Genomic DNA, 13,855 nt, shown 5'->3' with positions numbered 1-13,855 from the left:
GTGAAGTGTGCGTGTGCGTGTGCGCGCGCGTGTGTGCGTGCGTGTGTGTGTGTGTAAAAACAATGAAGGGGGGCACCAAAATCAGGTTTCGCTCTGGGCGCTGTGAAACCTAGGGCCGGCCCTGGTGATGTCCATTATTGACAGGGCCGGTGCGCCCGTGAGGAGGGTTCCTCTGGTTGCAAAATTTGGGGAGGGGACGGGGGGAGGGGGGGGGTTTGTGGCCATGAACAGGAAGTAGCGTTAGACACTTAGAGAGCGGAATCTCCGGTACATGGAACTCATAATCTATGGCCGGTGTACAAAATGTATCTATGACATGAAACACCTACAGTATACATCTTCCTATAGAATTGAATTAAGAAATAAAATATAAGTAACACATATACAGATCACACAAAGATAATATGCTGTTATGATGCAAAATACATAAACTAGTTTCTTTTAATACAAACATATGTATATTGTTTTGTATATTAAAATAAAAGACACATTCCACAAAAGCAAATAAGACAGCACATTGAATATGCCCATTATCTCATCAGTGCAGCTCCTGTGAAAAGCTAATCAGATGTTATGGCCACATCTTATACAGCGTATCAGCAAACCTTCTGCAAACAAAGCAGAGATCAGAAACTGATATTCCCTGACCCACACACAAAGGAGAGAGGAGAAATCAGCTATGGAAAGTGTAACAGTGTGGAAATACTGTGGTGAGCATGTCTGTTGCTTCAACACGTAAATCATGTCATACGGATGTGAACTGTGCCTTCAGTAAAAATGTGCTTTAATATAACATACATAGGACATTATCTTCTTATTCCATTAAGCATTAATGCAATTCTCCATGCCATGTTCTCAATACATAACTACCTAGGCTGCTTGGCACATCCCCAGCTACATGGGTCAGACAATGGGAAGTATATCGATTTATAATGTTGGTATGCAGGCAGAGATATATGCAAGTTGGAGTGCTGAGCGGAGGCCGAAGTCACATTATATAATTGTCTTTCTTTTTCTTATCCTCGGTTATTCTTCAGAATCTTCTTCAACCTCTAAAAAAATAAATAATGAAATAGTCTGTTATTGTCCGCTGACGCGTAATACATTCAGACAACAATTATAAGGATCCAGCTTAAAACTGTAGTAAGACATTTCTGGGAAGTTGAAGTAACGTGTTGTGTAGGGCTGTCCTACTAACCCTAACCTATAGAATTCATGGCTCAAAGGAATAATAGGTAAAACAATAAAAGCTGAGTGCACTGAGTGGCATTGCTGTCTGCCCAGCGTGTCCATGTTGCTTCATCCGTGACTCATTGCAGGTTTGCACTTGTCTGTCCCCAAATCTCCCTCCCACTAAATTCTTCCTCTTTTTATTTAACATATATCTTCAGCAATATCAGCATAGCTAATAAGCTGCATCTCCACGGCAGAACACTGTATTTAACCCGGCCAAATCATGGGGCCAAAATCCACGACTTTTCAGGTCGTAGATTTTGCTGCCCGAAGAGGCAGAGCTTAGCGTTATAGCTCTGCCTCCATTAGCGTCAATCTCCGTGCCGAATTCCGCCTCTCCCAGCCCCACCTAGTGAAAGAAGACTGAGAGGGGCGGGGAGAGGCGATGATCAGCGGTGATTGACGCAAGTAGAGGCAGAGCTACAGCCCTAAGCTCTGTCTCAACCAGGAAGCGATACCCGCATTTTGCCCTATGGATTTGGGGGGTTTAATCACATCATTCTGCCGCGGGGATGTGGCTTTTTAGCTATGTTGATATTGCTGAAGATAAATGTTAAATAAAAAGAGGAATTTTAGAAGGCTTCAGACTCTCTTTAAGTGGAACTAAATTCAGATTAGCCACAGCATGATAACTTTTATGGAAAAATGTATAATATTCATGGAAATCCTAAAAAAACCCAGACATTTAACTTGGAATCACTTTCCAGTAGGGATACTCATTCGGATTCGAGGCGGATTTCCGCCGGAAATCGCGGAAATTTCTGCTGGAAATCGCGGAAATTCCACCCAACTTTAACATCGATTTTCTCAAAAACTATAAGGTCTTTTTGAAAACTTTTTTTTGCATCTTGTTCACAAGATTCGGTTTAATAAACCCTGAAAATTTGGTGTTTCTAGGACTTAAGGGGGCTTTGCTATTAACCGCTAAAGTCAGCTGATTTTTACTGTAATGTAAAATGCAGAAAATCTGCATTTGCCTATTTCCTGCATTTTACATTACAGTAAAAATCCGCTGACTTTAGCGGTTAATAGCAAAGCCCCCGTAAGTCCTAGAAACACCAAATTTTCAGAATCTTCTGAACAAGATGCAAAAAAAAGTTTTCAAAAAGACCTTATAGTTTTTTGAGAAAATCGATGTTATAATCGGGCGGAATTTCCGCGATTTCCGGAATGCGGAAATTGGTAGCGGAAAGCGGAATCGGTAATCGGTACATGACGGAATGCGGATTTACCGCGGAATCGGAAATTGGCATTCCGACCATCCCTACTTTCCAGGGCCAAGCCTCTGTGTTTACTGACTGTGTGAGGAGACAACCATGGCAGTGCTCATACAGTTTATTTATAGCTACTGATGAGAACTAATTAGACACTTTGATCTTGCTAAACAAACACAACGCAGTGAATTTCTTCAGCAACTATACTAGGACACTTTACCTACTGACCACCATTTCCAGGGCCGGATTTCTGGCAAGGCCACCTAGGCCATAGCCTAGGGCGCCAGAAAACCAGCATTGTTTGGGGCGGCTGAGGGCAGTTAAGGATGTGCAACATGGCAGAGTGTAATTACTCTGATGGCCGCCCGTCTGTCTCATTCATTCCGCCCACGGCCGCAAGTTGCAGCCTGCACTCTCCCCAAGTGAGTCCTTTCTGCTCGCCTCTCCTACTCCCTGTCACACATACTCTGACTGCAGTCAGAGTCCGTTCCTTCCGCTGCCCCCCACTCTGCAGTAAAATTTGCTCAGGCATGGCCCGCTGCGGGCGGCTGCGAGCAGGCTAGATGGGCTCTCACGCACCTGTTGGAACTAGTTTTTGTTGCAGATGAATCAGACCCTGCGTGTGGCCGGGTCTGGCTCTCTGGGTCGGGATGAACGAAGCAGCGTCTCTCTCCACAAACACAGTAGATACATGCAGGCTTGTGTATCTCAGTGTGAGGTTGCCATCCCACCACGTGATGTGCCCGCCTGTTTGACTGTGATTGAAAGACTTGGAAGCGGGAATCTGAATAGCTGGCCGAAGATCATCTTGCAAAGATGCTTTGATCCTGGGCTGCAGGAAGGAATGGTGAGATTAACCCCTTGAGGGCTGTTGCCTGTCACTTTGTTTTTGGGATGTAACTGTGCTGCTTTATCTTACTTAACTTTGAACTGACTGCTTAATTGATGTCTTTACTTCCCTAGTGATAGTAGTGAGTGTTTTTATGGGGGCTCGTCAAAGGTCAAGCAAGTAGCCTGACAGATGTGAATGTTTGTTGTATTTGTCTTATTCTCTGGCCAGAGAACCCTTGATTTATAATTTTGCATTCTGCCTTGTTTACATGGCTTGAGGCAGCAGACTAATATACTGGAGGGGTTAACAACCTAATGTATTATCCTATTTAAGTGGAATATTTGTATGTCTGTAGGTGCCTGGTGAAAGTGTAGGGTGGCAAACAAGGGGGGGTTGGAGATGCATGCCAGGAGTGGAGAGAGAGAGTGTGGCATTTGAAGTATGCATGAAAATGTATGGTACATGTTTTTTAAGTGCAAATCCCTCTACCAGGGGTAAGCAAGGGAACTGTGTGTTCAGGGAACTCTGACTGTCACTATGCAAGCAAGGGGCTACCTTGCTTACAAAATGTTCCACACTGCTCTCCATCTTTTGACACTTTCGCAGTCACCTGCTACGGTAATCTCTATTATCATGCAATTAACGGTCCTCAGATGAGTTTATAATCTAACCCCTGCAGATATGTCTAACTGCCCTCAGAAGAGCTCACAATCTAATCCCTGCTGTCAAGTCACAAACTTCCCTCAGAGGAGCTCACAATCTAATCCCTGTATTCATGTCTCAGTCCTCAGAGGATCTTACAATCTAATCCCTGCTTTCAGTCACTAGCTGTCCTCAGAGGAGTTTACAATCTAATCCCTGCCTTTATGTGTTTTCATGGCGAACGGGAAGGGGCACAATTTTTTCTTTAGCCCCTGGCTTTAATCATTGTGGGGAAGTGGCTGCTCTTTGAAACGGGACAAAAATTATTGCTTTTTTTATATGGGAGGATGGGGGTCAATGCTTCATTTCATATGTGGAAGTGATTGCTTATTGTCAAATGTGGGGGTCAATGCTGCTGTTCATCTGTAGGGGTGATTACTGAACGTCATATGTAGGGATCAATGCTGCTTGTTACATGTGGGGGTCAATGTTGCTTATCACTTTTAGGGGTCTATGCTGCATTTCATAAAGGGGGGGGGCATTGCTTCTTTCATATGTGCGGTAATTGCAATCAATTTTTTTATACAGGACTGTATGTTTGCTAAGGAAAAAGTGTGTGTACGTTAGGGAAGGGGGGGGGGGTGTTAGGGTGCTATTGGTCGGGGCGGCTGGTGATAGTTGGCCTTGGGCGGTAAAAAGTACAAATCAGGCCCTGACCATTTCTACCATTACCACCCCATACACCGCTTCCCTTTACCTGTTGTCCTATCCCTTAAACTTTAGACTGTAAGGCCTTTTGGACAGTGCTCTCTTCCCCTTTTGTCTCACAATGCTGTGCAGTGGGGGTACATACCTCCCACCCCAGTGTAAAAATATGTACTGTAATTAATTTGTTCACTGCATAAGCTGTTATCCACGCTTGCCTTTTATTAACTGTTGTATTGTTTATTTTGTACTGTTATACGCTGTATATGTATGCTGTTGTAGAGTGCCACAGAAGATGCTGGTACTATATAAATCAATAATAATAATGCATGCGGAATAAAGACTTTTCATTGTGTGCTGTGCAAGAGTTCCAGTACACTTTAACAGGGGGCCTCAAGGGGAAGGAGAGGGCACTTCCTTAGCTACCCATGGTTTTACAAACCTATATTTCAGTGCTGCATATACATTTGTTAATGAATGCATGACTTCTTTGGGTAGCAGATAAAGCTGTTCACCAGTTTGTGTCCATGGCCAATGTAAGCAATCATTATACAGATGTCACTATACTTCTCTAGGTCTGCCACAGGCATTACACATCTTAACTACCCAGCTCTCTCCACCTCAACTAACCAGCTCTCTCCTGAATGATTTTATTGCTAGCAAGTTCTATTTTAAATCAGAGGCAATCAGTTTCACATTAATCACATAATCATGTGGACTTCTGATTCCTGTTTAAATGACACCTGAAGTGAGAGGGATATCAAGACTGCCATTTTTATTTTATTGTAATATAAGTTGCCTGATGATCAAGATGGCGCCGTAAGAGGGTTGCCTGGCACACAGGGCTCCGGCCTTTCTACTCTTCTGTCCCCTTTCCCCCCAACAGAGCCATCTCATTTTCGCTGGATGGATCCCCCCTGCCTCTGGGGATCCCGGGATGCAGTGCTGGGCTTCCTGGACATCCAGGGCGCACTGTGAGTCAGCGCTGCAGGAGCTGGCTACGGGATGGCCGCCCACGTGGTCTGTGGTCAGCTGCAGAGCCGGATCAGCTGAGCGGGATCGACGCGGAGGGACACGCAGAGGGACCAGCGAAGAGCTCCCAGCGGCACCTCCTCGGCTCCAGCATCGGGGAGTGCACCCAGCGCAAGCACGAGACGCCGCTCGGTGCAGCCATGCGGTCGCACCACATGCCTGCCAGGACGCGGGCTGGGGATGTCGGAGACTCGCTCGGGAGGATCGCTGGACCAGCTGAGCAGCCGCCGCCCACGTGGTGGCCCAGGAGCCTCGCTGCCTCAGTCTGGCTGCCCACGTGCCCGGATCTCCGCATCGGAGCTTCGTTGCCACTGCTGCCGGGTAAGGGGGACTCCACCTGAGCACACGCAGGCCACCTCTCCCCCCGTCCAAGCTGCAGCCACATTGGGAGGACCTCCCTTGATGGGGCCACTACCAATGAGATCGTCACCCCCACATCCAGCCCTCAAATTGCGGCCACATCTACACTCCACCAGTTCCCCTCTGCCTGCAACCATCATAAATGGGGACTCTGGACCTGACCAGCCCAGACCGGGCACCAAGCCAGAACTTTGCAGGACCTGACCCGCCCAGACCGGGCACCAAGTCAGAACTTTGCTAAGCGTGACCCCTCTTGGTGATCCCCTCAGTTCGGCTAGGAGCACTGTTCATCGGACTGTACACATCTGCAGTCCTAAAGGGGACTCTCTCTCTCTGTCTCTGTCTCTCTCCTCTTTAGCTATCCATTCTCTCTCTCTCAGTTGCTTTCCCAGTTTCCTTCTCTCTACTTTCGTGGACAATCGGTGCACCTGTCTTGTTGGGAGCGTGTCGCTGTGTAGCGTCCAGTGCCGAAAATGGCAGCGCTCAGATCAGCTCTCAGGCTGCTCCTCCAGTCCCACTCTTTTCTGTTCCTACTATCAATGTATGCTTTGCTATGTTTTTTTTTTTTTTTTTTTTTTTTTTTGTATTTACGTTAAATGTACGTGTATGCTGTAACGCTCTGTTTTTGCTTTTTATTTTTGCTTTTATATTTTATACGTATGACCCATGCTTGACTGCATGTGACGCTGCACTCTGCTTAATTGTACGCACAAGCTGTAATGTTGTCCTAAGTATGCTTGTCTCACGTCTATGTATGTGCCATGCTTAACTGTATGCTATTTCTTGTCTCTTCACCAACGACCCTGTATGTGCCAAAACCAATTCCGGGTACAACCCACCGGTTGTACTTGGCGATAATAAACTCTGATTCTGATTCTGATTCTGACATCCTGCTGATCCCTTTGGCTGCAGTAGGATCTAAATCAAGCAGGTGAAACAAGCATGCAGCTAATCCAGTCAGACTTCAGTCAGAGCACCTGATCTGCATGCTTGTTCGGGATCTATGGTTGAAAGCATTAAAGACAGAGGATCAGTAGGACAGACAGACAATATGCTTTTTAATCTTAAAAAACACGCAACATGGATACACTTACAATGTGTAGATGAAATGAGCGCTTGTCAGGCCTGCTGGCGGTTCTCTCCCTGCTCCTGTGCCTGGCCGGGGCAGCGGGAGCGGTGGTGTCGGCGGGGGTGAATCGCGGTGGGCGGAGCCTGGTGCGCTGGAGCCGTATGACATCACGACGCGTTTCAGCGTAACCACGACCTGACCTGACGAAGGCGTGGTTACGCCGAAACGCGTCGTGACGTCATACGGGTCCAGCGCACCAGGCTCCGCCCACCGCAATTTACCCCCGCCGACACCACCGCTCCCGCTGCCCCGGCCAGGCACAGGAGCAGGGAGAGAACCGCCAGCAGGCCTGACAAGCGCTCATTTCATCTACACATTGTAAGTGTATCCATGTTGCGTGTTTTTTAAGATTAAAAAGTTAATGCACCAAGGAGCGCTCCTTTGTTTCTTCTATCTGCTACTTAGGATCACTGGCGCCACCCAATTGAAGGAGCAGCACCTGTAACCCTTCTCAGTATCAGGACAGCGCAGGTCACTTTTTACATTTAGACAGACAATATGCATTGTATAAAAGGAAACAAATATGGTAGCCTCCATATCTCTCTCACTTTAGGTGTCCTTTAAACTCAAGCGATTTCACCTGTAAAGAGATACCTTGTAGGAGTAATTGATGCTTATTTTACTTAGTTCTGTAAGCTTTACAAATTCCAGCCGTTTGGATCTAGAGGAAGACAGAAGAAACTCCCTGGGCAGGTATGATCACTTTTGCTTTCCTGGCACTAGCTTGGCAAGACCAAAAAATCCCTAGATGAAAAGATCTCTATATTTGGAAGCTGTTAGGCAGTAGACACACTGTGAGCGCTTTCGGAACGCTTTTCTGACCATCAGTGCTTTCGCCACGATCATGATCATTTAATTTTACTGCAATTTTAATGCAAGACAATGGGAGAGTTTTTTTTTTTTAAATGCTCAAAAAGCACTGATGGTCAGAAAAGCACTCAGAAAGCAGTGTGTTTACACTACAGCCTCAGACATTGCTGCTACTCCTAATCTCTTACCAGATCCACTCTTCCTCCTCCTCCAGGGGCTCAAGTCAAGTCTTCTAATCTGAGAGCAGTTTACAAAGTCTTGAGGATAGCTGTTTGCGACAAAGACGTTTCTGGGAACCTCGGTGATTCGTGTGTTGTCGCAGATGATCCGAGACATTGTGACTGCTTCTATTGCCCTTCTCTGAGCGACTGTGAATTCAGAGGGCCTCTCGTAATAAAACCTGTAGAAAAGAGATTGGAGCAACGGTTACCTCTTGGTTACTTCATGGTCAGTATTGCAGATAGCAAACAAAATCGCTTTGTACAAGCTGACTATCAAAAAGTAATGCAACCCTATTTTTGTGCTGGAAAATATATTGCTAAGGCACCAGATTTTCATTATATTTACCTGTCTCCATCACGGGTCCTTTGGAATTGGTTTCCAATTAAACAGGCCAACAGTTCACCCACACGAGCATTGGGCAGCAGGGGTTCGGCAACCGCTCCAAGCCAGATGTCAATGTTTTCAGGTGTTCTGTACAGCTGCATCAATTTTTCTGCCAGTGGTTGGTTTCTCAGCACCTGAGCGAGCTGCGTCACATTGCGAGGTGCGCAAAGACCGCAAAACCTTCTCCATGCGTTGTATCCTAGTTTTGGTGGATTTTGCAAGAGAGAAAAATTACAGCCACACAGATAAAAAATACAATATCAACTTTTTAAAATACGTGGGTATATCACACTTTTGACTTGGAAGACAATCGGTTTTCAAGAGGTTTTAAATTGTGATGGCCGTTTTGGAAACCACTAGTCACCAATTTAGACATTGTGTCCCCCTCAGCGTAGGTCTACACACAGGGCAGCAACATTGCTCAAAACCAAGTTTAGTATAATTTTCCTTCTCTATATTTATTGCAGAAGCGATTTATATATGTAATTATAGTTATTTTTTGCATGGCTGTAAATATGGAATTCCATATGACCTTGCAAACAGTCATCTTATTGTTAATGACCTACTTGTCACCCAGTTAAAAGGTTTTACAGTCTTAGTTTTCAAAGAGATTTTGTGATTGTCTTGGAGTTTACCTGGTAGTCCATGTTCACGGCCTCTCTGCATGTTGATAGCGCCCAGATCAAGGCCAAGACGCTTAAAGAGCTCAAACAAACGATCCCTAAGCTCATCTACCAAGATCTGGTTCTGTCGGTTGAGCTTGGCTTGGTTTGCCATCAGACCTCGAAGAAGAGGGTCCACACCTCCTGAAACACCAGAATATAGAAAGTGATAAATAAGGTTAAATCTGGGCTTGGAGAAGAAAGCTAAGTTGGTAATGATTCTCTTAGCAGACACTTAGACTTGCCATGTAAGACGTCACTCAGCATATTGCTGGACTATAGCAATGTACACAGCTGTATCTTGCTAATGAAACTGGAATGACTAAGGTTTTCTTTCTTTCTTTATGTAACTAGAACATACCTTCTCTAACAACTCTCCAGGTGTTGAAAAAAGTCAGGTGTAGAGGGACTGGAGGTAGGTTTCGTGATGTCTGGTAACGATCCACTAGTCGATAAATGAATGGCTGAATCATTGTGTGGCCCATACGGAAAACAAGACTGAAGACGTTGGCTGCTCCGGGATTCACAGAGTCATTGTAGGTACGGTAAGGAGGAACGGTTCTGGACATAGCAGAGCCCAGCAGCAGGGGCAGCCAGTCTTTATAGTTTATTTTCTGTAACAAAGCAAGATTTAGATTTTTAGTTTAAAGTAACAAATAAAGATATTTCAAGTTTTAGTGGTCTTAAAATAAAGATGCTGTGATTAGTAATTTAAAATGGTTGCATGATAAACGTTAACCCTGTTTCAAAAGACAAGAATGGCAATAATATTCTTTACACTAAAACTGGCCCCTGACTAGCCTAGATTCCTGTAGTAGGAATGTCCAGCTCCAGTCCTTGATGGCCATAAATGGAGAAATGTGTTTCTACTTGATGAACTACACCTTTCCTGATTTAGTCCCATCAATTAATTTGAGCTGTGCCAAAAATGTGTGAGGACCTCGTCCTTGAGAATTGAAGTTGGACTTGCCTGGATGTTGAATTACTCACAAGATTTTGTAGAGGAATGATAAGGTGTGCAGAGAAACAATTTACAAACGTGGATGTGCTTTAAAAGCACAATCAGGCTACTTTCACGTTGTTAGGTAGGGCAATATAATATAAGCAAACGCAATGTAATTACCATATTTTGCAGACCATAAGACACACTTTTTCTCCCCTAAAAATTGTCTTATGGTCCGAATGTGTGCCTCCCCCCAAGAGTGCAGAGCACTGTAGTTGTCATACACTTTCTTCTCCCACCCGCTTGACATTGGAAGTCTCGAGTCTACCACCCACGTAAATCCCTGGTTCCGGCTCCCCCGACACTGGGACTCAGATCTCTCCCAGCCAGCCTTGCGCCCATGCAGTGCTCAAGCTCAGCCCAGCCCCTCTTTGCAGCAGAGAGGAGCTCCGGACTCACATTTCTGTAGGATTGCCGTGACTCTGTCTGTGATTAGAGTTGGGCCGAACCTCCGATTTTAGGTTCGCGAACTTTCGCGGAACGTTCGGTTCGCGTTAAAGTTCGCGAACCGCAATAGACTTCAATGGGGATGCGAACTTTGAAAAAAAAAAATAATTATGCTGGCCACAAAAGTGATGGAAAAGATGTTTCAAGGGGTCTAACACCTGGAGGGGGGCATGGCGGAGTGGGATACACGCCAAAAGTCCCCGGGAAAAATCTGGATTTGACGCAAAGCAGCGTTTTAAGGGCAGAAATCACATTGAATGCTAAATGACAGGCCTAAAGTGCTTTAAAACATCTTGCATGTGTATACATCAATCAGGTAGTGTAATTAAGGTACTGCTTCACACTGACACACCAAACTCACCGTGTAACGCACCGCAAACAGCTGTTTGTACTAGTGACGGCCGTGCTGGACTGGTGCGCACCATGGCGAGAGTGCAGGTTTTGGTGGCTTTACAGCCCATATGGTCGGCCAGGCTGATGTAGCTGAATGACAGAACAGTGACTGTCCAGCTGATCAAATTTGGTCTGACCACAATGAAGCAACGACCTTATTATCTTTTGTGTGCCCCCCGAGACACTCATCTAGGCGCCGGTCATTGCTTCATTGTGATACGCAAGCCCCTTCACCACGGCAAGGTAATGATCACGAAGGGGAATGGGCGCATGTACATGCCTTTTCTTTTGTTGTTGCAGCTGCCCTCAGTGCAGCCAGAAAAATTAGGCAGTCATGTACACGCACCATAAAAATTATTACAGCGGCCGCTGCTAGCAGCGGCCTAAAAAATTCAGCAATCCGCCTGGAGTCCCGGACCCTGTTGGTGGTGGCGGAGAAGGTAGTGAAGCGGCCTGCAGGCAGACATGCTGTGTGGAGGGACTGGGAGCGACTTAGTCTTTTTGGGGCAGGCCAGGCAGCCAGTCACACGGCGTGCAGGCAGAGATGCTGTGTGTGTGGGGACTGACTTAGTCTTGGGGCGGGCAGCAGCCCTCCGGGATCCATGCCTCATTCATTTTGATAAAGGTGAGGTACTTAACACTTTTGTGACTTAGGCGACTTCTCTTCTCTGTGACAATGCCTCCAGCTGCGCTGAAGGTCCTTTCTGAGAGGACGCTTGCGGCAGGGCAGGAGAGAAGTTGGATGGCAAATTGGGACAGCTCTGGCCACAGGTCAAGCCTGCGCACCCAGTAGTTCAAGGGTTCCTCATCGCTGTTCACAGCAGTGTCTACATCCACACTTAAGGCCAGGTAGTCGGCTACCTGCCGGTCGAGGCGTTGGTGGAGGGTGGATCCGGAAGGGCTACGGCGAGGCATTGGACTAAAGAACGTCCGCATGTCCGACATCACCATGAGATCGCTGGAGCGTCCTGTCTTTGACTGCGTGGACACGGGAGGAGGATTAGTGGCAGTGGTACCTTGCTGGCGTTGTGCTGTCACATCACCCTTAAAGGCATTGTAAAGCATAGTTGACAGCTGGTTCTGCATGTGCTGCATCCTTTCCACCTTCCGGTGAGTTGGTAACAGGTCCGCCACTTTGTGCCTGTACCGAGGGTCTAGTAGTGTGGCCACCCAGTACAGCTCATTCCCCTTGAGGTTTTTTATACGGGGGTCCCTCAACAGGCAGGACAGCATAAAAGACGACATCTGCACAAAGTCGGATCCAGTACCCTCCATCTCCTCTTGCTCTTCCTCAGTGACGTCAGGTAAGTCAACCTCCTCCCCCCAGCCGCGAACAATACCACGGGAAGGTTGAGCAGCACAAGCCCCCTGCGACGCCTGCTGCGGTTGTTCTCCTGCCGCTGTCCCCTCCTCCTCCTCCTCCTCCTCCCCCAAAGAAACACCTTGCTCATCATCCTCTGAGTCTGACTCGTCTTCTGCACACGACCTCTCTTCTTCCTCCTCCTCCCCCCTCTGTGCTGCCGCAGGTGTTGAGGAAACAGCTGGGTCTGATGAAAATTGGTCCCATGCCTGTTCCTGCCGTAACGGTTCCTGGTCACGCTCATTCGCAGCTTCATCCGCCACTCTACGCACAGCACGCTCCAAGAAGTACGCGTAGGGAATTAAGTCGCTGATGGTGCCCTCACTGCGGCTCACCAGGTTGGTCACCTCCTCAAACGGCCGCATGAGCCTGCATGCATTTTTCATCAGTGTCCAGTTGTCGGGCCAGAACATCCCCATCTTCCCAGACTGTTTCGTTCTACTCCAGTTGTAGAGGTACTGGGTGACGGCTTTCTTCTGTTCTAGCAGGCGGGAGAACATGAGCAGGGTCGAGTTCCAGCGAGTGGGGCTATCGCAAATGAGGCGTCTCACCGGCATGTTGTTTTTACGCTGAATTTCTGCAAATCGTGCCATGGCTGTGTAAGAGCGCCTCAAATGCCCACAGAACTTCCTGGCCTGCTTCAGGACATCCGCTAAGCCAGGGTACTTTGCCACAAATCTTTGAACCACTAGATTCATGACATGTGCCATGCAGGGTATGTGTGTCAGCGTCCCCATATGCAAAGCGGCAAGCAGATTGCTGCCGTTGTCGCACACCACGTTGCCTATCTCCAGGTGGTGCGGGGTCAGCCACTCATCCACCTGTTTCTTAAGAGCAGCCAGGAGAGCTGCTCCAGTGTGACTCTCCGCTTTGAGACAAGCCATGTCTAAGATGGCGTGACACCGTCGTACCTGGCATGCAGCATAGGCCCTGCGGAGCTGGGGCTGTGTAGCTGGAGAGGAGAACTGCCACTCAGCCAAGGAGGAGGAGGAGGACAGCGAAGAGCATGTAGCAGGAGGAGAGGAGGTGGCAGGAGGCCTGCCTGCAAGCCGTGGAGGTGTCACAATTTGGTCCGCCGCTTTCTGCTTGCCATCGTTCACCACCAGGTTCACCCAATGGGCTGTGTAGGTAATGTAGCGGCCCTGCCCGTGCTTGGCAGACCAGCCATCCGTGGTCAGGTGTACCCTTGACCCAACGCTCTTCGCAAGAGATGACACCACTTGCCTCTCAACTTCACGGTGCAGTTGGGGTATGGCCTTTCTCGAAAAATAAGTGCGGCCTGGCATCTTCCACTGCGGTGTTCCGATGGCCACAAATTTACGGAAGGCCTCAGAGTCCACCAGCCGGTATGGTAACAGCTGGCGAGCTAACAGTTCCGCCACGCCAGCTGTCAGACGCCGGGCAAGGGGGTGACTGGCCAAAAGTGG

The 13,855-nt window shown here is 47.5% G+C and overlaps 1 protein-coding gene across 1 annotated transcript in view; it reads right to left on the bottom strand.

Moving 5' to 3' along the window:
• Positions 1-447: 447 nt before the first annotated feature.
• Positions 448-13,855, bottom strand: part of LOC137544686 (myeloperoxidase-like) — a 44,033-nt gene continuing 30,625 nt past the window's right edge. The window contains exons 9-13 of the mRNA XM_068265781.1: positions 9,587-9,839; positions 9,199-9,369; positions 8,525-8,762; positions 8,146-8,357; positions 448-1,052 (exon numbers count right to left, since the gene is read on the bottom strand). Coding sequence (XP_068121882.1) covers positions 1,027-1,052; positions 8,146-8,357; positions 8,525-8,762; positions 9,199-9,369; positions 9,587-9,839 — 900 coding nt within the window. The 3' untranslated portion in view covers positions 448-1,026. The remainder of the gene's footprint in view (positions 1,053-8,145; positions 8,358-8,524; positions 8,763-9,198; positions 9,370-9,586; positions 9,840-13,855) is intronic.

The sequence above is a fragment of the Hyperolius riggenbachi genome, chromosome 2 (genome assembly GCF_040937935.1).
Source record: "Hyperolius riggenbachi isolate aHypRig1 chromosome 2, aHypRig1.pri, whole genome shotgun sequence".
NCBI lineage: Eukaryota > Metazoa > Chordata > Amphibia > Anura > Hyperoliidae > Hyperolius > Hyperolius riggenbachi.
This window is presented reverse-complemented; position numbering and strand designations above follow the sequence as displayed.